We start from the raw sequence: 22,944 nt of genomic DNA, 5'->3' as shown, positions 1-22,944 counted from the left end.
CCGTGTAAGTTTGGCATTAATCTGTTTTTATCTTAACGAAACTAACTTACATCTTCAGTCAGCTCTCTAATTTTCTTGAGAAACCCTTGTGCTGTCCGTAATTTTTCCTTGATTGAATTTCGAGTTACTAGAGGTTTCATGGTCCTCGAAATCGTGGCAATATGATCCTAAAATGAAGACAGAAAGAAATAAAGAGTCAATAAAAGGATCAAATTTGTGTCTGAATAGTCTTTGAGAGGGGTACCAATCGAAAGTAAACGAATTTTATTATTTCCCGAATTTCAGTTACACCTTTAGCTGTTTTTTTTTTTTTTTCAAATTACTTTAACTTAGGTCTGAATTAGTTTTGCGTCCGTTATTGAAATCTAATTGAAGTGATTGTTGTGTCATCAATTGAATAAATTTTAGTAGCAAAAATGCTAGCTTTTGTGGTTAGCCTCAGTAAGCAGATGAAAAATTGGCTCAAGGCCTTCAACTTGCTGCACAACAATAAAGGCAAAATGGAAAATGCGGAAACCAGATACGTAGCAATGTAAAATTTCAATGACCGGAGAAAAAAATCTTAATCGTTAAATGAGCAGTTTTAATAACAAAATTAAAAAATCTCTTTTACAGAGAGGAAACTCTAATCAGAGAGGTAAAAGATTGTATGACTGAGAGTCAAGTTCTTAGGGTCGCCTACACGCTTTGAGGGGGGAGGTTAAGTGTGACTTTTGTGATAAATGGGAGGGGGGGGGGGTCATATATGTTGAAGAAAAGTTTGACAGTTACGGACAATGACTGGAAGAAAAATCTTGCAAGACAATGACGGACAGAGATAAGTCCTATTGATTGCTCTAAAAATATAAATTCAGGAAGCATTTTTCAATTGTTTCAAAAATAATCAGAAATTCTTTAAAATTGACGTTTGGTTCACATCTAATAGAATTTTGTCCTAAAAGAATCAAAACAGTTAAATGAAACGGAATTACATTCCAGGTAAGCATTTTCTATTTGAGCTCTTTATTCAACTATAAACAATGTTATAACTTTCTTTTACTCCAGCTTTATTGCTAAAGCAAATATCCTGTCAAATAAAATATTTTATTTGCCTTCCATTTGTAGTAAACAAGATGTAGTCTTTTGACATTTCTTCCATTACTTTTTGTAAAAATCCTTTCCACCTTTTGAAATATCTCCCGAACAAGTCAATTGATAGATGTTCCATTTCCTATTTCGTTTCTTAGAAGTAGCGAATAATATTTGAAATGTTTCTATTTTTTGTCACATTAAATAACCATCTGTTTTTCAAAATGTTGCCGAAGCATTCCGCTTAAATCAATAAAAATGGAGGTGTGGCGAACACCCAATATAGCGAATCTGGATTCAACGTATACATGAAAAATGAAGAGCCCATACAAGGCGCCAGGGAGTTAGAAACTGCGTAATTGTCGAGCATGTAGTTGTAACAACCTTCTAAATGAAAGTATGAAAATAAACTTTGTATCGGACCCGTTTTTAATGCTTACGGTAAATTAATCCCTCTTTGTAAAAAGGGCAGCAATGTCAACATTGTTTGTAACTTGACTCACGCCGTTCCAACAAATACTGATTTAATTTAGATTACCACTACACATGTACTATAGTTGAGGCAAACCTAACCTGTCGGCAATGTTAAGGCTACGCAGTATCTAATCACAGAATTACGACGCTGTCAAGTTTCCCCACTATAGATAAACAGCTCCGGTTGTAGCAACCATTGACCGCCATTGAATGCGAGAGGATTGGCGGATCTCGAAAGTAAACGGGCAAAAGTTGTTGCGTCACATAAAAGAAAGATATTCTGTGCTCGTCGATTGAAATTTGCAGCTGTTTGTTTTAAAAATTTTACAGAAAATTTTTTCTCATTTATATTTTAATCATTATTATTTTTTTAAAATAGTTTTTTTCAAAAGCTTGCCCGTTTACTGGATGGCCTCGATGACTCATGGAATACGTTTCGCGTTGTGCATCTAGTTAATACTATATCTATGATTGACACTCTAACAGCAGGGTTGACCGGAGCACGTTTACGCAGTGCCCTTTTTTCAAAACGAATTTTAACTGGAGAGCCAACAGTCATAATATATCGATGCTGCTACCTAGCAAATATCCTCACAAGTTTTTGAGCATCAGTAGAACTTCGGTCTAGCATGCAGAAAGAATAATATGTTTTTTACCAAGTCGAGTAAATTTTGAGTGGAACGTTTTGAAGCTTATTGTGAGCAAATAATACTTAGTTAAAAAAAGGCAAATATACAAAAATTAACAGAATTTTATAATTTTTTGAGAATTGTACTTGTATGAACTGAAATTTTATTAAAATTTTTTGCACGTTAAAAATAAATCCAAATTTGGCGATGGGGCAAGTTTACGCGTTGACGTCTGAACACCTTTATACACACGTACTTATCTACTGTGTTTTACTTTTAAACGGACCCTGAAGCTTTTTCGCTCCTAACTGTCTAAAAAGGTTTTAGTATTTTCAGGCTATTTAGTTTGAAAATCACCATTTAATTTTTAATTGAGTTACAAATTCGTATCTTATAGCTTACAATCACGTAGTGCTGTCTTCATGCCCGTTCAGCTTTTACTTTATACACTATTCAGTCTGTGACAAATGTTCTTTATTTTAACATGGTAAGACATTATGTTCAGAACACTAAAAGAACCATGTTAGGTGTCAAAATAAATATGCGTAAAAAGGTGCCTCACGTCTGGGGCATGTTTACGCAACCGACTTGGACTCAAAAATAATTTTTTTAACGGTTAAAAACACAAACTGAGCAAAAACTGAATATACCAATCTTGACTACATTAACTGCTTCATAAAACCGCAATGCCTAAAATGTCCTAAGTTAAAACATAAAATTTAGAAAATTCATTGAAAAAAAAAAAAAAAAAAAAAAAATCCTCGTAAACGTCACGTGCCCCGGTCTACCCTATATTGATAGTCAAACTACATATTTTTTCTCATGAGAATGTCTTATGCATTGTTCATTAGAAACTGAACTTGTTAAAACTGCATACATGCACTACGTTACTTGAAAACAATGCAAGTTGCCAATAGTTTGAAGGGATTTCATGTTCTTTATCTTTACTAACAATAAAGCTGAATGTCCCTCTGTTTGTCAGGATCTCTGTGACGCGCATAGCGCCTAGACCGTTCGGCCGATTTTCATGAAATTTGGTACAAAGCAAGTTTGTACCATGGAGGTGTGCACCTCGAAGCGATTTTTCGAAAAGTCGATGTGGTTCTTTTTCCAATCCAATTTTAAGAATAAAAATATTATAAGATGGACGAGTAAATTACGAAATTATCATAACGTGGAAACGTAACATGGGTACAAGCCAGTTGGCGAGAAAATTCACCATACATTATTTGTAAATATACAGGCGAACCAACAGACCTTTTAATTTTTCTATTACGGGCAAAGCCGTGCGGGTACCACTAGTATTTTTATAAATTAGAATTTGAGCCGGAATACCAATTAAAAGTGTTTATTTTTGTAACAACTTTGAGTTTGGCATAAAAATGAATTTGCGGAGGCATCATTATAACGATTTAATGAACGACTATTTTTTTTCTTTCTATCAACGGAGATTATCTTTACTAATAATAAAGCTGAAAGTATCTCTGTCAGTCAGGATCTCTCTCTGTCCGGATCTCTGTGACACGCATAGCGCCTAGACCGGTCTGCCGATTTTCATGAAATTTGGCACAAAGTTAGTTTGTAGCATGGGGGTGTGCACCTCGAAGCGATTTTTCGAAAATTCGATGAGGTTCTTTTTTTATTCAAATTTTAAGAACAAAATTATCATAAGATGGGCGAGTAAATTACGAAATTATTATAACGTGGAACCGTAACAAGGGCACAAGCCAATTGGCAAAAAGACTCAACATACATTATTTGTAAATATACAGGCGAACCAACAGACCTTTTAATTTTTTATTACGGGCAAAGCCGTGCGAGTACCACTAGTATAAAATAAACCGGAAAATTTGATAAAAATTACTAACTATTCAATAATTCATTTACCAATTTTAGTGGAAATTATGTATAATCACTAGGGATTGTGTAAAATCACCGGATTTATCACATATTTACCGGAATATGTATACATCTGAAACAGACCAGGAAAATGTTTTTGTGTTCATCTAGTAAGGAAACTCAATCAAAGCCAACAACAAGTTCTTAAATATGTGAGGCGCTTTTGTACAAGTAGCAAAACTGACAGCGCCATTCAAAATGTTTGGATGCGGTATAATAATTTATTTATGGTTTAATTCAATGTTCCTTTTGACTTTTCTGAGTAACATAAACATACATTCCCCGTTTGAAAAATACTGCTGTAAATAAGTCTAGGAAGAAAAAGTGTTTACTTGCCAGCTCTCTTTGGCAGAGCTTAGTCCTTTCTTTGTCCAGTTTGGTTTTTGTGGAGGCACTTCCGCCGGCGCCCTTTAGAATAGTCAGGAAACGGCTGATAAAAGAAGAAGAAAAACATCAAGTAGTGCGGAAAAAAGCAAATAAATCTACCCCCCCCCCTCGAATATGATCCCCCCAAAAAATTGCTAAGGGCACAATTTGGAAAAATAAATAAATAAATGAAAAATTTAGAATTTTCTACAAATATTACTGAATTTCAGCATAAGTGATAAAGAAAATGTTCCCAAGATCTTTCCAATAAATGAAAAGAAAAGGAAAAAAAAAAATTTTTTTTCATTTTCAAACAAAAATAATTACCAACATGGAAATTTAAGTCACTTCCGTTTTTTTTTCAAACTCTATTAATATTTCGATAATTTAAAAGTAAACAACTCCTGGTTTAGCACCCCCAGAGGTATTAATTCACTTGGGGGATTTGATGACCACGACATATTTAACGCGCCCCAGTCATCATCAGCGAAAACGGAGGATCTTCGATTCGGCTGACAACGAGCTCAGAACCCTCCTGTTACGAGACCGACGCCTTACCGATCAGGCCACCACGGTTCTACATACGGTTGTGAGAGGTCGTGATTACTTAAAAATTTGATAATAGTGGCATTGTGTTCAGAACATCGTTTTGTAGGAATAATAATAACCTTAAGAATGATAATATGTTTCCAGGAAAATGTGTTTTAAAAGGAACACGTGTTCTAGAGAAAAAGGGAAAGGAAAATATGTTTTAAGGGGGATATTTTCATCAAAGAAAAAACTTTAACCTTTTAAGGACCATTATGGTAACGATATGTCCTCTAAGTTCAAGTTAATTTTGTAAGTTAAAGAATACAAATAATTTATAAATTATAATTTTGTATGTTATTGAGACATTAGAATCTTAGCGGAAAAAAAAAAGTTTTGTTTAAAACAGGTACTGTATTTTTTTTCATTTTTTTGAGATAGCTGCAAACTTTAATTTTGTACTTAAGAGCTTATGGGTCTTCAAGGGTATAGGGGGAGAAAATAAATAAATAAAACCAGCAAAGATACTCCATTCTGACTCAGTTCCATAATAAAAAATGTTCTAATTTATTAAGTTCTAAGAAGGAGTCTAGAGAAAAACATTAATAATGGTCAATAAAAGCATGTTTCAAAGAAAAAGCAAACAAACATTTAATGTAATGGATTGTTTTTGAATTAGCAGAAAAAAAAGACGACGCAATAGTTTTGCTAAAGTACTTAGACATTTGACCAAAACAGAATACAGTAGACCCTCGTTTTACGCGGGGGTTACGTTCCAGGGAAATGCCGCGTAAATTGAGACCTAATAGTAATGTTAAAATAGGGGCTGGGTTCCGTAGATAAAAAAATACTTTGTTCTAGTGATGATTAATTGTATAATAAGTTTAATGTATACTTACATCGATTTTTATGCAAAACATGCATAAAGAAAACATAAACTAAACTAATTTCGTGGTCTGTTTATAAGGAAGAGCTGGCTATGATAGTCTTTTGGTAGTCATTAAGAATTTTTCTCTGTAATTCTTTGCAGAGCATTAACGCATCCATGATCACTTGCGTCATTTCCGCGATAGATCTTCCTTCACTAACAAATCAGAAAGACCATTTCTATTGTCTAGGAATGGCTCAAAAATTTCAATAAGAACGTTTTTGGAATTGTGTCTGCGATGTCGGTATCCTCGTTGGTTTTGGCCTCCTTTGTCACTCCTCAAAGGTCTTCTTCCAGAGAGTTCTGAACTGTGTGAGTTTAATAACTTTACTTCCGAAAAGAGCTCTGGAACCAATCGCATAAAATGTCTCCTGGGGCCCAAGTTCAGCACGCCAAAATGCTGTTTATTACGTGTAATATGCAATCTTTAGGAGTTTGGACTTTGAAAGAGAGGAAAATGTTAACTATTTGCATTGCCGCATCCGCGTAAAATGGAAAATCATCCACGTAAAATAAAATAAAGGTGTCAAATCTTAAACCGCGTATAATCGAAACTGCGTAAAATAAACCCGCGTAAAACGAGGGTTTACTGTATGTGGAATAAATGAATAAAAAATCTTTTGGAATGAAATACAATTGAATTTCAAAATCATGTATAATTATAAGAAAATACATTTAAGAAAAAACGGAATATTGAAACCTAATAAAAGGCTTGAAGAGGAAAAAAAAAGGTTTCTTCAAAACGTAGTAATTATTAAACAAGGCAAAAAACTATTTTGTGACACATTAGTTTAAACAGTTCAATTTCAATGAGTAGTCTGTAAAACATAAAAAAAAAAAAAAAAAAAAAAAAAAAAAAAAAAAAAAAACACTTTTTTCAAATTTCTACTCTTGTTTAAATTTTTATTAATTTTTATTTTTCTACGGAATAGATCGTTTTCGATTAATTCATTTGAGGTAACTTTGAAATAGTTTAGAATTATGAATTAAAAAGCGCCTTGCATTCCCTTTTCAATAATCAATATCTTTTCATTTATTTACAAACTAGCTGTACCCGACGCGCGTTGCTACGCCAAAAAAACACATCATTATAGTGATTTTTATGACAATCGGTTGAACGGGGCAGAAGTTGCTACTCTGCAGTGCCACCTGGTGGCGAGTGGCTTCAATGAGCATATTATGCACCTTCTCCGTGGAAAAATACATATATATAGCAATTTTCATAATAATCGGTCCAGGTATCAAGTGAAGCCGTGACTATACTCAAATTTTGTACTCACGCAGTTTGCAAGATCAATCAATCGCTAAAAATATCAAATAGAAAAAGTTTTAAATCCCCCCGTTGCATGAAAAGCCATAAAACAATAAAGAAAGAATTTATTTGTTCAAACTCAAGAAAAATGGCAACAGCTAACTTCTTATCAATGAGATTTTTCACGCGAAATAATTTCTGCAGCCGAAAATTTTATTCGTATTTATTTAATGGATTGTGACTTAAATTGGAATAAAAAAGGAACTATCGATCGGATTTCTTTCGAACTGGTCTATAAACATTCCCAGTAACAAAAATAACAAACGGTGAAAGTTTCAGTCAAATCTGCCGGTTAGTTTTTGAGTTCATGGATAACATACAGACAAATATTCATTTTTATATATATAGATGATAAATATTTGTTACAAATTAGCAAGTAAATTTTATCTGCCATCTTCACTCTAAGGCTTTATCCCACTCTAAATATTTTGTAAGGGGGAAAAAACCCAATTCTAGTTAAATAAGGGTCCTTTTAAGAATAGTAAGACCTACTCCGTAAAGAAATGAACTATACGCTTGTAAGATTGATAAAAATAAACACAAGACTAACTTGTTCTTAAAAAGTTTCCATTATAAAACAGGAAAGGAGATAACTTTATATTTTTCGTCAAAAAGAAAAAAAAATACTATGAAAAGCTCAAGTATTAGCAGGAGAACTTTTAGGAGAATGCTAAGACTATGTCGGTGAAAAAGGTTCTTTAAACTGTCAAGCTAATGCGAAATCGAGCGCGATTTGAAAGAAGATGTAATCTTAATTGTCTTGAATGGCCGTTTTATGGAAATTAGATTAGGTCCTGCTGGAAGTTTGCCAGCAAAAGACAGGTGGTTCACGTTTAAGAATTTAATCAAATATTTATAGACCCCGAGTAACTTGAAATGGTTACTTTTCGTTGAATGAAGAAATATTATCCTGATTATAAACACTTGTCAGGAAACTAACAATGGTAACGAAAATTTATTGTTCAGCCTGTGGTAAAGGTAGTCTTTAGCGGTATATATCGTGAGATGTGTATAATGCTAAAGTTGAAGTTTTTACAGCATTCCATTTCTTTTTAAATGTTATGACTGAGATTTGAATGACCGCTCGTTAATTTGCTATAAGATCAGCGTCACGCTTTATTGTAGCGAGCACCCCCAAAGGAACAATTTGTCTACTACTCATGGGGGTGATAAATTTGTGAGGGGTGATAGGGCGATGAATATCGAAAAAATAATAATAATAAGATTAATAAAAAGTCAGTGAATATTGAAACTGAAAACGTGTACGAAACCGATTGTTTAGAGTTCAGCCTACGAATTACAAATTCGAGAGAAAGAAATTAAAGTTCGGGGGCTTACTTCTCACACACATCAGTTGAACCTAAGGATATATTTAATCATTCATCGCCAAATTAATGAGTTTACCAATTTTCAATTAATTTTTTTGTATAATTTTAAATGTCAGTGGTTTTAATTTTCCCTGATTCCAACTTAAAATATTTCGTAAAAAAAAATTAAAATACTTCTGATTTTGAAAAGTACATCAATGATCTTAGTTTAGTGTATTCCCCTTAAATACCTATTAGTTCATTTTGGAAAATTAAGGAAAAAATCCCTTAAAAATGGTATTTTAGTTTTTAATTCAAGAATGATAGGATGAAATTTTTTGTTATATACTGGTACATTTTACTTTAAATTAAAATTCACTATTTATGATTTCAATATAATATCGATGTTCACTAGTACCATCTTATGTTTTTTTTAATTTAAAAGCATGTAAGTCATGAAAATTTCATTTTACTTTAAATTATTTCTTTTAGTAGCGTTTTGCACTGGCAAACAACTTCGTTCAAAAGAAGTTACTATTTTTTTTTACATTTTTCAGCTATTCATTCGTCTTTGAGTATAACTTGATCTAAAGTTGCATTTCATTGATTGGTCTTCCTCATGTGTCTTTTTTGGTCAGTGCCTAGTGCCGAAGTGTTAGCAAAAATATATAACTGCAGCTTATTTATTTCTGATCTTTTCCTGTGTTCTTTTATGCTTTTATTCAATCTATTTAGTTTTAATAAAACTGATACGGGATAGAATAGGCTGAAAAGAAAAAAAAAAAGGATAAGCAAAACAAAAAACAACCAGTAAATTAATGTTATTTAAAATGAGTCTTGATAATTAGTAAAAATGATATTTTGTTACAAAATTAAATTCGAAGTTTCCATCTACAACAGCTAATTAAGAACGGAACGATGTTTAAAACTAAGACAAAAGTATTTCTCAAGACTCTAATTAGAAACTGGAATCTGTAATGAGCTTATCTATGTTATTCTTCAGTTTATTTATTAATTAATGCGAAAAACAACAACGTTCTCTTAGATCATAGGATTTTTTTAAATATTGCTTTCGGGAAGTGAGAACAAAATCTTCTTTTATTAATTACAAATTAATCAAAATAACTTTGATTCTTTTCTGCATCCATAAATGTACGATATAAATGTAGCCATTGTTGATGCTTTCCTAAAAGAAGGAGTTATCTGATGAGCAGTTCGATTTTATCTGTTTACAGGATCTTTTGCTTCTATTCCTCCAGATACACGTTGTGCAAATGGACAAATTTAGCCTATATATGTGTTTTGTTGTTTAATCCAGCCCCGCGCCAAGTCTGATAGGCGCCGTCATGCAAAATTTTTTTAAGCGCCTTTATGCAGTGACGTTAGAGGAAAATATGGAGCGAGATGTCAACTACGTTTAGTGTGGACAAATATATAGAATGGGGGAAAAAAAAAGAGCTGATGTGTGCATCACATGACTTCCTTTTACTCCAATTTAATGTTATTTCCCCATTGCTGGCAATTTTAACGTGATTTAATAGTTTACTCTCTAAATATCACTAACAGTGACCAAATTGAAACAGATTTAAAAAAAAAAAAAACAATCGCCAAATTTCTCGTCAAGTTGGCGACAAAACTTGGTGACCAAAAGGCTGGCGAGATATCGCCAAGTGTCCGCCAAATTATAACACCGCTTTGAGTTTACATCGAAATTAACAGTGCTTTCCCCCCAAAAAGGGCAAAAGATCCCTTTAGAAACACCTGAATGCAACCAAAAAGGGAGGTGCACAACTAGACCCCACTAGAAGTCTACGTACCAAATTTCAACTTTCTAGGACTTACCGTTCTTGAGTTATGCGACATACATACGCATATCCGCACATACATACATGCGTACATACAGACGTCACGAGAAAATTCATTGTAATTAACTCGGGAATCGTCATTATGGATATTTCGCGTGTCTATACGTTTTTAGGCACTTATCCACGTGTGGTCGAGACGAAAAAAAAAAAAAAAAAAACTCAATATTCATTCGGGGTGACTAAAATGGAAATTAAGGTCGATTTTTGAGTGAATTTTTATTCGCGAATACAATACTTCCTTTTTTTGTAAAAGGAAGTAAAAAATTGGCATTTAGCTTACTTAAAAAGAAAAAAAAAAGTGTAAATATTTAATTTTGGAATACAGTGTACGTTTTCACTTCATATCTCAAAGTTACTTGGAGTTCAGAAGCTTCTCAGACATGCCAATGCGTTTTGGAAGAAGAAAATATACTTAAAATATCAAAGTTAACGCCTGTCTAAATGTCTCTTGAATCTCTAACTTGGTAAATAATTAATCAAATGTTTATGCCTGACAAAACAATACAATAGGGTACTAATTATGTTTTTAAATTGAAAAATAATAATGTAGAGAATATTCCACCTTAAATTCTGAAACTGAAATTCCTTTCCGTTAATACCAATAATTCAAAAGTACGGAATCGTTGAAAAGGCATTGAATTTAATCTCTATATATTAAAAAAAAAAGTATCGCGAAAGAAATTGTGAAATTCTATCTTTGGCTAGCCTGTGTTCAGGAAACCCCAAAGCACCTAAAGCCTTGAAATTTTGTCCAAAATTACTCTGAATACAGAGGTTTTGCACATGTTTTTCTTTTATGTTACTTTTTTTAAAAAATTTTAAGCAAAATTTTAACATAAATTGCTATTGAAGGGATGAAATATTTTCCTCACCCCTTAAACAGCCTATGTCATTTGAAAGAGCTGTTTCTCTCTTTTTGCATCCCATTTTTTTCAATTAATTACAATAACAGATATAAGGGTTTCTAGTTTAGTGAAACTCCCAGGTTTAACTCAATTTAAGTCCATTAACTAAAGAGCAAAATATTTCGAGAGAACAAATTTGAAAGCAGGATTTCAAATGGACAAAACGGCCCATTTTGCTATGTTCACGAGGCCCTAAAGCTGTGAAATTTGGTGGAAATTAGGCTTGGCCCTAGGGAAAGGGGACTCTTTGAAATGTTTTTTTAAAAATAATTTTGCTTTATGTATTTTTATCAAGTCATTTCTGTCTTCGGTTTGGAGTGAGATTTGAATATTTTAAATCAGTTCTTTATTGAAACTCTATTTTATACGAGAAGGGGATCGCGGTTTTTATTTTGTACTAATCGTAATGTGTAAATCAAGTGAAGTACTTAAAATATAGCGGAAATAACTCGCATTATAAATTCACCACTTTACACTTGCCGTCAATAACACCTTTTGGGGGAAAATATAGCAGTTAACTAGTGTTTTAAATTATATGTGTGCATAGAGTGTGGTTTTTCAAAATGTTCGAGGTTTTTCAGTGCATTTTTGCGTATTACGGCATAATGTTTGCGTGAATTTTTCAATAGCAACGAAAAATATAAACACCTTGCTTTCTTTATTTTGACGACCTGTCATTCTTCTGAAAGGGCGATAAGTTCCAATCTCATCTTCTGTATGGTCCCTTAAAACTTTGAACTGGAAAACCTCCTTTAGTTTTGGTCGCACAAATGTCACGGCTTTTGTGCCAGTAATGTTTTTAAATGGATATTATTTCCCTAAATATAAGTTAAGGGACCTAGGGTCCGTATAAAAAATTATATTTTCTATTTTTTGACTCATTTTTACCTTTGCTTCAAACTTTCAATATCTTAACTCTGCACCTGATTTTGAACTTTTCTACGATTGGAAGTATACATCTACTAACAGTGGCGAAAATAGAGATCTTGCAGGTTAAAACGGAACACCCTGTATAATCAGGAAAGTGGACACATTGTAGAAGTTATCAGCAATATATCAAGTAAGATATTCTATAAAGTTCTCTACATTATATATTACAGGTAACATATTTAACAACATATAATGGCGCCTCGGAACAACAGTAGAATATCTTACTGTTGTTTTTGGAATTAGATATCTTTTGCATGAAATACACCACCAGCTCTGCCATTTCCAGCCGAGGACTGCAGTTTCGTTCTAATGGGTAGTAATTTACTGAATATAGATATCTTTTGGTTGCTTTGAGGCGACGACATGCATGCAGACAAATACAATGTAATACTCCGTGAACTAAGCCGCTGTCGGCATTTATCTAAGGCTATTATTATGGAACGCGTGAACGAAAAATAGATAAAATTGTATGTTATTGAAAAATATCAGTCGAGGAAATCTGTCTTTGAAACGTGTAACTGTAAGATAAAATGTAATGACAGTGAAAAATACCCAAGAAAGTAGTTGTCAAAACTTGACAACTAACAAAAGTGAAGAGAAATTGTTCCGTTAAAACATTCATTAGTCGAAGGAATGTCTTGTCGAAACACTTCTGTAAGTGAAATATTGTACACTCTGATCTTAGCTAAAAGATCAAAAAGCGATATAATAAAATATTCTGGCAATAACATGTCATTTTGTAGTTAAATGTTCAATCAACGAGCAGTATTTGCGGGGGGGGGGGGGGCTGCACGAAATGATGGCTTGACGAGATGTTTTCTTGCGAAATAATGATTCTTCTACATTTGAGGAATGTTTTCTTCAAAATATATCTAATGTGTATTTCAACCAACAGGAGAGACGACGTAGACATCATTGCATAGAATACGTGTCGCGTACCTTGTATTGTCCGTTTTCTACGAGGAGGCACTTGACTCCTCCCTCGTCACGTGGTATCGCATATTTCGCTGTGTTCGGCAGAAGGTATATTCGGATCATAGCATGTTGTTGAAAAACAGCAGTTTTCAAAATGTAAGAATAACTAAAATGGCAACAGACAAGTAAAACAAGTGATGTAGAGGACACTAAGACTTTTATGCACGTTAAAATGCAAGTCCAAGTTAAGGATCTCTGATTTTGTCTCCTTAGAAGCAGGTAGATTGCTTACCGATCACCCCCACGTAAAATGGGACTCTGAGTTCGAGGAGGCGTGGCGAAGTGCCTTCTCGTGAAAAACGGACAATAGCTAAAAGACTGCGGTAGGAAAAGGAGCTCTTGGTACTCCGTCAAATAGAGGATACAATTGTTTTAAGCTTCACACGTAAGACTCGAGTGCTTTTATATTTAAATTGACACGTTAAATAAAGATAAAATTTGGAGTTCATAGGTAAAAGCGAAGTCTTTACTCCGGTTAGGTTATAGCAGATAATAATGAACTGCTCGAAGAGTACTCTAGTTAGTACAGTCTGTTAGTCTAGAGCTGCGTTTCTCAATCTTTTTCTACCTACTGACCGGCAAGGCCTTTTGCAAAAAATCCGCGGACCGGCAAAGGTTAATAAATAAATAAATAAATAAAAAATGCCATCGACTAGCGGACCATTAAAACCTAGTATAAAAAGGTTACGTACAAGAAGGTTTTTTTTTAAAACTATATTGCCGAATCCAGCAACAACTCATGTTAACTCTCGCTCTACTAAAAGTTCGTTGATCAGCCATGTGCTGAAGCCAGCAACAGCTTCCATTATTACATTTTTAACTGTCTAACGCTGCTCTTTGACTGTTTATTATGTCTCCACTTCGGCACATTTCCTTTATTGTTTTGATCTAAATTTTTTGTGAACGTTTTGGCACATTTAAGCTACACCAACATAATTAGGAGCACAAATTACATGTTTGATGAATGATTCCAATGTCGGCGAAAGCCAAAAAGTCTTACTTGCATCCAGTACTTAGTTCTTCTAGTACTCCTCGTAATCTTCTGTCGGCATATGGTTTTTCTAAACGAATCATTTCTTGAACGTCTGACAAACCTTCTTCCTAAAGGATAAAAACACGAGAAAATGACGTACATTTGGTTTTTAAGTGGCGATGAAGAATTATTTTTTATTGATGAAATTTGAGTTCTGTATTTTAGGACAAGTATTCTCTATTACAGCAATTTTATTATGTGTAGGAAAAACATTTAGTTGAAATATACTCTATCACAAAACAATATGAGCAAACAGAAGAAATCCAGCCACGATCTCGAAACTTGGCAAGAAGTTAAATGATTTAAATTTCGACGCCAATGAAATACGAATAAGCGCGCTATACGTAAATGAAATGCGCAGCTAGAGAAGTTTTAAATTGTGATTTCTCGTGCCGTAAGGTAATTTGAACGAATCCGTCGAATGTGGGCGAATCTATGGACGGTACTGTGAATAGAGATGCCTCTGAGACTGAACTGGCGCGGCGGCAATACAACAAGTTGTCAGGCTTTGAGAAGGGGCGTGTATAAAGCCCCAGAAAAATAGATTGGTCGAACAAGTGTATTCGCAAACAACTCAATCAGAGCAATACGGTTGTTACTCGGTGTTGGCACAATGAATCAGGCAAGGGATAATCTACTTTTTTTTGCTTTTCTCAGTGAAGAAATTGATGAGATGGGTTAACTTAAGTTTACATAGAGTAATCAGGCACGTGATATTAAATATGCCAAAGGAATTTAAAAAAAAAATTTTTTGGAATTTTTAAGATTTTTCTTTTATGTCTATCAATTGCGTGAAACTACTGCGTATTTGATAAAAATTTGTCTGGAGAGTGTGTTTTGCAGTTAGGATTTCTTTGAGGAAATCCATTTCTAAAATCTCGAATTTTTTGAAGGATTCTTTAAAGGACTCAAAATGTCTGTGAGAAGGTCATTGCAGATTAAAAAATCGTTCCCATTTACTCAGATTTATCTATGTTATAGTTTACGGGATATATTATCATTTCGTTGTGATTAGTAATTGTAAAACATGAAATCGAATCCCCTCGTCCATTTTATGGGTTAAAGGCAGTGCCTGGCTTGACAACCTCGGGGCTTCAATGCACATTGCGAATGATGAGAAACAATAAACAGTTAGTACTCACTAGTTTATCGGCGATCTTGGATAGAACGTTCGAGTTGTAGAGTCTCCTCCTATGATCTTGCCATATACTTCGAACCCATATACAGGGCTTATGATCTCCGTATGGCAGATAGTAGTACTGCCTACACAGGGAATAAAATTAAAAAGATGATCATATGCTATAGATTCATGCCAATTTAAAAAAAAGACATTATTAGCAATCTTCGTTTATTAGTTTCAGTTGTGTTTAAATACTGTTTTGTTTAAAATTGCATAGAGTATAGAATTAACGGAATTAAACCATAACAATTAACATACGTGTAATGCTTAAAAGGTCCATTCTAGGGGAAAGCCGCCATTTTTTCCAGCACGTGACAGCTAGGCCTGTAGTTTAGGTGAACGGCAGCTGTCTTAAGCATTATAGCATATGCGACATAATTCTATTGTAAAACGTTTTTTGAGCTCAGTTTTTCCGAGAAGGAAAAAAGAGAGGAACAATGAAATGCGGCTAAAAGATTGCTGCACAATTACAGCAAAACGCTTATTTACACATAACACGTGGCATCTAAAGAAGTTAAAAAAAAAAAAAGCTGAACGGACAGTACTGTGCTTTCAACATTTTACTGCCGAACGTTAACAATTTTTAACTTTTAAAATTGAAAAAAGGGGAATGTTTTTTTGTGTTTTTTTTTATTTAAGGGAAAAAGCTCCAGATTTCGGGATTCAGAAATTAGGATCTCATACTGTACAGTTTCATTACAGACATAACAATTGATAGAGGTTTACCTGTCTTTAGTGGCCGGTTTAAGGGGTGGCGTAGTAGACTGAATAGGACAGGACGCCTCTCCATAAAAGGATCCTTCTCCAGAGTCTGACCCAGAATCCACATCATCTTCATCCCCTCTTTTATTGACCCTGTAACTATCCAATAAGTTGCCAGCATTGCCTGAAATAATTGGTAAATTTGTTGAATTTTGGTGTTAATTACCATTAAACTATCAACTCTATCCACATCATACAGTTTTTATTATTTTCTGCGCTGAAGTACTTATCAAATTCTGACAATTTAGTCCAACATCTCGCTTATTTTCGGGGACAGGTAAACACATAACTACAGCTAAATTCTTAAAACTTAGAGAATACATATTATTAGCTTCTTCTGTTGTTTGAAATTTGGTAAACAAATAAATCCCGTTAAACTATGTATTGATAATGACGTATGGAATTACCAACCTTCTTGATGTGAGCCATTGCATTAGAAAGGAGTGCTCCTGCATTTGGGCTGTTGTATTTATACACAAAAAACAATAAAAAAAATCAGATCTTTCAGAAGAAAGTAACAAATCGTCTTTGATTTTTTTTTTATCCCGCGTCGGAGAATATAAAGCAGTTCCAAGATCAAGCAAATATTTTCCATCTTTTCCATCACACCAATGCTCTGCTGCAAAATACGAAGCCTACGAAGCGCTGTAGCAATCGATATGAATCAAAAGAAGTTTTTGGTGTGGAAAATAGTATGTGGACTACATGAAGTTCATTATTGTTTTTATGTCATTCAGGAGTTAAAATTATTTGCCCTTCTTAAGAACAAGTTTCAATGATACAAAACAGGGGTTCTCAAACTGGGTGTCGCGGAACCCTGTGGTGCCACAAGAATTGGCGAGGGGTGCCGCGAAGTCTCCGGGTTTCGGACAATTCCCTCCATAGTTTGGAAGATTTAATGAAGAAACATATTATAAATACAGCTGCAACAACGTTGACTCTACCAGAGAAAAAGTCTGAACAAGTTTTGTTTTTTAATGTTCGATATGTGAACCTTTCATAATGCAGCAGGTATCAAGTCTCAAGACTAATTCTTGTTTCACTCGCTGTAATATGCCATGATCAATGTTCGTTCATTTTTTAACAAGATGGGGCATCCCCTATTATCTGACAGACGTTTGCTATTTCCTCAATAACAAGCTTTTTAGTCGTTGGATTTTACGAAGTTTTGAGGACGAGAATCACCTTCTTTCGTGGCATGTTACAGAGAGTGAAACAAAATTAGACTTTAGCCTTGATATGAGCCGCAATACGAAAGGTCCATGTATGGAATATTTCGGAAATACAATTCGTACTGTTTCATTCTCCAGTAAAGTCAGCGTTTATGCTGTATTGATAATATATTTGTTTCATTAAAGCTTCCGAACTCCAGAAGGAATTTTGATATGTAGATGAATATAATAGAGATAGACTGGGATACCGAGAAAAAATTCTAATTCTTTCAAGGGTGCCGCGAGTCGGAAAGTTTGAGAGCCTCTGATACAAAAGATTCCCTTTCCGAAAACAAATTTTTTATCTCTCAAAAAATATTTTCTGAAATTAATGACTCTCAAAAGCGATGTTTCTGCTTTATTTATTTGTTTTGTAAAGTTTTCAAAAAATATTAATATTCAAAATAATTGAAGCATATTTTCCTATTTTTAAAATAAATTTAACTTAAAATAACACTTTGTGTAGTGCCATACCCACTGCCATTCTTATTCATTTGGGTAACTTTCTCAAAAAAATCTACGTGAACATTAAAGCTCGTTCAACATAATTTATGTCGAGTATGTACTGACAAAGTACGTCATTCCATATTGGAGTATGTAATTAAGTGTTTTTGTAATACGTAGTGAATGGATCTTGTTGTTACTGTGACCCACGAGCTTTGATATATCAATATAAGGTTATTTCATTGCAATATAAGGTTATTTTATTGCAAACATATTAAAAATAAAACGAAAAATATATAAAGAGAAAATAGTGTTACGTTTCAATCAAACCTGTAATTCATGACATATTGGTGTTTTGATACATCTACTTTTATAAACATGATTGTTCTTCAAACGCCTCGGATCTGTTCCTCTGGCGCCCATAGCAACAATCAGAATATGTTGATATTGGCAGAAATTAATATAATACATTGTATTTTAACAAGATTGGGTACAAAATTTCCGGACATTCATTTGTGTTGTATCCTTCTTTATTCATCTTAGTAGGTGGTGCGTGGGTTTACTTAAGTAACGAACATCGAAACCGCTTACGAACAACACATACTTTACTGGCACAAGCACACAAAATTACATACATCTTAACAAAAAGTGAAAGCACTTTTCATTCTCAGTTACAGTTAGATCGCGATCCAGTTTACATTCTCATACAGTTAAAGTTATTAGCATTAAGACACTACATCCCTCCCCCCAAAGTCCTTATAACTACAGATCAAGTCTCTTTGGAGGCTTTCTGATTCGAGTTGACCGTCGAAGCACTGGAGTTAGTTCAGCAGCTGGCAAGGGCTTGGGATCTGGAGCAGGTGTAGGCATTATTGTCTTTCTGGATGGACTTTTTGGATCGGGGTACACCACAGGTGAGTTTGGACAAACATTGGAGCTAGCGGGTTCATCAGAATCTCGGGAAGCCTCGCAAACGGACTCCCTATTTGGCTCGGATTGAACCGTGGACGATTCCTGTACCCTGTATCTAGGGACTGTACTCTGTCACGTCTCGGACTCGGATACTGCAGTGTTGCGTATCTGGTCGATGTGTCTCTTCCATAACTGTCCGTTAACATCTGTGGTTTAATGCAGGTGACCATCTCTACTGACGACTGTACCGAATTTCCACCTTCTATCTCCTTGGCGATAATTCCGTACAGCGACTCGATCACCGGTATTGAAAAATCGATCTCTGAAACAAATATCTTTTTTTCGTCTTAGATCTATCTGGTGTCGAACATCGGGTATGAGCAGATCAATTAATGTCCTTATCTCTCTCTTCATAAACATGAATGATGGGCTTTGTTGGGTAGTCATGTTTGGAGCTTTGCGATATTGAATTAAAAACGTGTTTATTTTTTGACGAAGGGAACCTGGGAAGTCAGACATCGCCCTTAGCGATTGTTTAACGGTATATACATACCTCTCTGCCTGACCATTACTAGATGGCTTATAAGGAGCACAAGTTTTATGTACAATACCATTGCATTTCAGGAATTTTTCAAACTCTTCTGATTTAAGCTGCGGTCCATTATCACTGACAAGGGTAATGGGTAACCCATATCTCGAAAAACACTCTCTTAGGCATTCGTTGGTGTTTTCAGAAGTAATTTTCTTCATAGGAAATACTTCAAGCCATTTGGAGTACGCGTCCACTACGATAAATAACATGTGTTCGAAGATTGGGCCAGCAAAATCTATATGAATTCTCTCCCAGGGTGCACTTGGATATTCCTAGTAGTGTGTTTTAACTTTTGGGGGATCAGCTTTATGCTTTGCACATTCTGTGCAGCTTCTTACCATCTCTTCAATATCCTTATCAATATTCTTCCAATAGATGTATGAGCGGGCTATACCCTTCATTTTCACCATACGCAGATGGCCTGTGTGGAGATCTTCAAGTACTCTTCTTTGGTAGCATTTTGGAATGCACACCCTGGATCCACGTAAGATGCATTCATCTTCTACAGCAAACTGGGCAGTGTCATCTCCCTTCCCTCTTACATGTTTCCCTGATTTTAAGGCATGATAGATGGGCTTTAGCTCTTCATCAAGCTTGGATTCTCTAGCAAGATCCTTTGAAGTAATTGGCAAAGTCTCAATTTGGCACATTTGAAGCATAGATATTTCATCTCTCAGATCTAAATCTTCTGATTTTAAAGGAAGTCGTGATAAGAAGTCTGCATTACCATGCTCAGCAGTGTTCCGATATATAATGTCAAATTGGTACGCTTGTAAAAATAATGCATAATGCAATAATCTTGTTGCTGACAATACAGGAAGACCTTTTTTGCAACTAAATATGGCAACAAGAGGTTTATGATCAGTGACCAGAGTAAATCTTCTACCTTTTAAGTATAAATAAAATTTTTTTATTCCCCAAATAATTCCCAAGGCTTCCTTATCTATTTGAGAATATCGCTGCTCCGTTGGGGTCAATGTTCGAGATGCAAATGCAATAGGATGTTCAGATCCGTCGGGAAATTGGTGCGCAAGGACGGCGCCTAAGCCAACAGGTGAAGCATCTGTTGACAAGATAACTGGTAAGCTAGGATCGTAATGAGCAAGGACTCTGTCCGAACATATTTCTTTCTTGATTTTATCGAATGCTTCAGAACATTCCGCATCCCAATTCCATTGAACCCCCTTACGGGTCAATTGATGCAACGGATATGCCAATGTTGCAATATCTTTCGAGAATCGACCATAAAAATTTACAAGTCCCATAAACGACTGAATCTCTTGAACATTTTGGGGAGTTTTTGCCTTCATAATAGCTAAAATTTTGTCATCTGTTTTTGACAAGCCCTGAGCATTGATTTTGAACCCGAGGAATTGTATTTCACTTTGAAAAAATTTGCTTTTTTTATTATTTAACTTTAGGCCATGAAGCCGACATCTTTCAAAGAATTTTTCTAACTTTTGGCAATGGGTTTCTATATTGGGCGTAGCAATGCGAGCATCATCAAAAAATACTTCTACCCCATCTAAATCCTTAAATACAGATTCAATGTAGCGCTGCCATACCGCTGGTGCGGCATTCACCCCATACATTAAACGTTTACAAATGTAGAGGCCTTTGTGAGTGCTTATTGTGAGGAGTTTTTGACTTTCTTCGTGCATTTCCATCTGCAGATAAGCTTGACTAAAGTCAATTTTAGAAAAAACTCTACCCCCACTGAGTGATGAAAAAATTTCCTCTACTCGCGGCAAGGGGTATTGCTGGACTTTAAGATTTTTATTCAGCGTGACTGAATAATCAGCACATAATCGTATGCTGCCATCTGCCTTAACAATTGGTACTATTGGGGTCGCCCAGTCACTTGTTTCTGTTTTTTCTATAATGCCTTCCCTCTCAAGTCTATCGATTTCTTCTTCAACTTTATTCTTAAGAGCGAAAGGTACAACGCGTTGTCTGCAAAAAATAGGTTTTGCATCCGGCTGCAGCTCTAATTTGCATTTATAATTCTTTATTTTCCCAACACTCGAATTATCAAAAATATCTGCATACTTGTTAAAAAGTAATTTTAAACGATCATTTTCAGCTCCAGTTGTTTTGACATGTTTGATGCCTGCCCAGTCAATATTAATTTTGTGTAACCATTCTCGACCAAAGATCGTGTCTAAATCTTGTTCTACTAGGTAAAGATTTAATTCCTGTTGCTGATTATGATATTTAACATCTACTGTTACGTATCCCAGAGGTACAAGAGAATTTCCATTGTACGTCTTAAAAACTAAATTAGTAGGAGAAAGTTCCTTTCCAGAAATTTTCCGGAATTTTTTTATGCTCATGACTGATACAGTTCCCCCTGTGTCCAGTTCCATCTGCACTGGTGTATCATCAATGGAAACCGAAATCATTATTGGAGGTTGTTTTGGTTCCTCCTTTAAGTTTGACTTTAGTGTCACTTCGTACATGGGTACGCTATTTATATTGTTTTCCCCCACTTGCTTCTGTTTTACAAAATTCTTTTTGGTTTTGGGTGTTCTCTGGGCAGCAAAACAAGCTACTTTAATATGCCCTATTTTCCCACAAAAAAGACATTTTGCAGTCTTAAATTTGCATAAATTCGGAGAATGATCCTTCGAAAGGCATCTATAGCACGGTTTTTCAATTTTCACTGCCGAGTTTTGAACTTTCGTTTTGTTTACGGGCTGTTTCGTATAACTTTTAATTGAATGTATTACGTTCAATTTCGTACCAATAATAGCATTTGAGCTTTGAGAAGCTTTTTCCATAGCCGAAGCAATAGCTAATGTTTTAGATAATTCCAAATCATCTTCTTCGAACAGTCTATCTAAGGTTGTTCTATCCCGTAACTCACTTACGAAAACGTCTCGGAGCATTGTATTTAACATGTTTTTATCATAATTACAAGGTACCGCTAGCGATCTTAATTCCGCTATGTAAGCACTTATGCTTTCCCCTTCCTGTTGTTTTCTGTTTAAGAACATATGTCTGCTTGGAATTATGAGCGGTTTAGGATTTAGATGTTCCTTAAGAATATCAATAAGAGTATCGAAATCTTTTTCAGCAGGATTTTCTGGAGCAAGCAAATTTTTTAGCAAATTATACAACTTAGCCGATAGGCTAGAAATCAAGGTTTTACCTCTTTTAATTTCCGCAACATTCTGAATATCTAAAAATGCTTTAAAGCGCTCAATAAATGAATCAAATGATTCTGACGTTTCGTCATATTTATCAAACTGAACACCAGTTACTTTCGATTTTGAATCTGGTTGTTCTTTCGTTTGTAAAGCTTCCATAAGCATTTTATTTTGCTCAATTAATTGCTGAACTAGTTGCTCCATGACAGATTTTTCTCAATTAGAAATATATCAGAATTAATAATTAATACCTTGAGCTGTCTTCAGTTTAATAAACCTAATCCTTACTTGATTTCGCACTCTTTATACTCTCAAACATCGTCGCCAGTTGTTGTATCCTTCCTTATTCATCTTAGTTGGAAGGTGGTGCGTGGGTTTACTTAAGTAACGAACATCGAAACCGCTTACGAACAACACATACTTTACTGGCACAAGCACACAAAATTACATACATCTTAACAAAAAGTGAAAGCAC

General features: G+C 34.6%; 1 protein-coding gene across 1 annotated transcript in view; it reads right to left on the bottom strand.

Annotated features, from left to right (window-relative positions):
• The window catches only part of LOC129234111 (otoferlin-like), a 407,264-nt gene that overhangs the window by 56,270 nt on the left and 328,050 nt on the right, over window positions 1-22,944 (bottom strand). Inside the window, exons 19-23 of the mRNA XM_054868003.1 lie at window positions 16,126-16,285; window positions 15,362-15,482; window positions 14,187-14,287; window positions 4,407-4,500; window positions 51-167 (exon numbers count right to left, since the gene is read on the bottom strand). Coding sequence (XP_054723978.1) covers window positions 51-167; window positions 4,407-4,500; window positions 14,187-14,287; window positions 15,362-15,482; window positions 16,126-16,285 — 593 coding nt within the window. The remainder of the gene's footprint in view (window positions 1-50; window positions 168-4,406; window positions 4,501-14,186; window positions 14,288-15,361; window positions 15,483-16,125; window positions 16,286-22,944) is intronic.

The sequence above is a fragment of the Uloborus diversus genome, chromosome 1 (assembly GCF_026930045.1).
Source record: "Uloborus diversus isolate 005 chromosome 1, Udiv.v.3.1, whole genome shotgun sequence".
Lineage (NCBI taxonomy): Eukaryota > Metazoa > Arthropoda > Arachnida > Araneae > Uloboridae > Uloborus > Uloborus diversus.
This window is presented reverse-complemented; position numbering and strand designations above follow the sequence as displayed.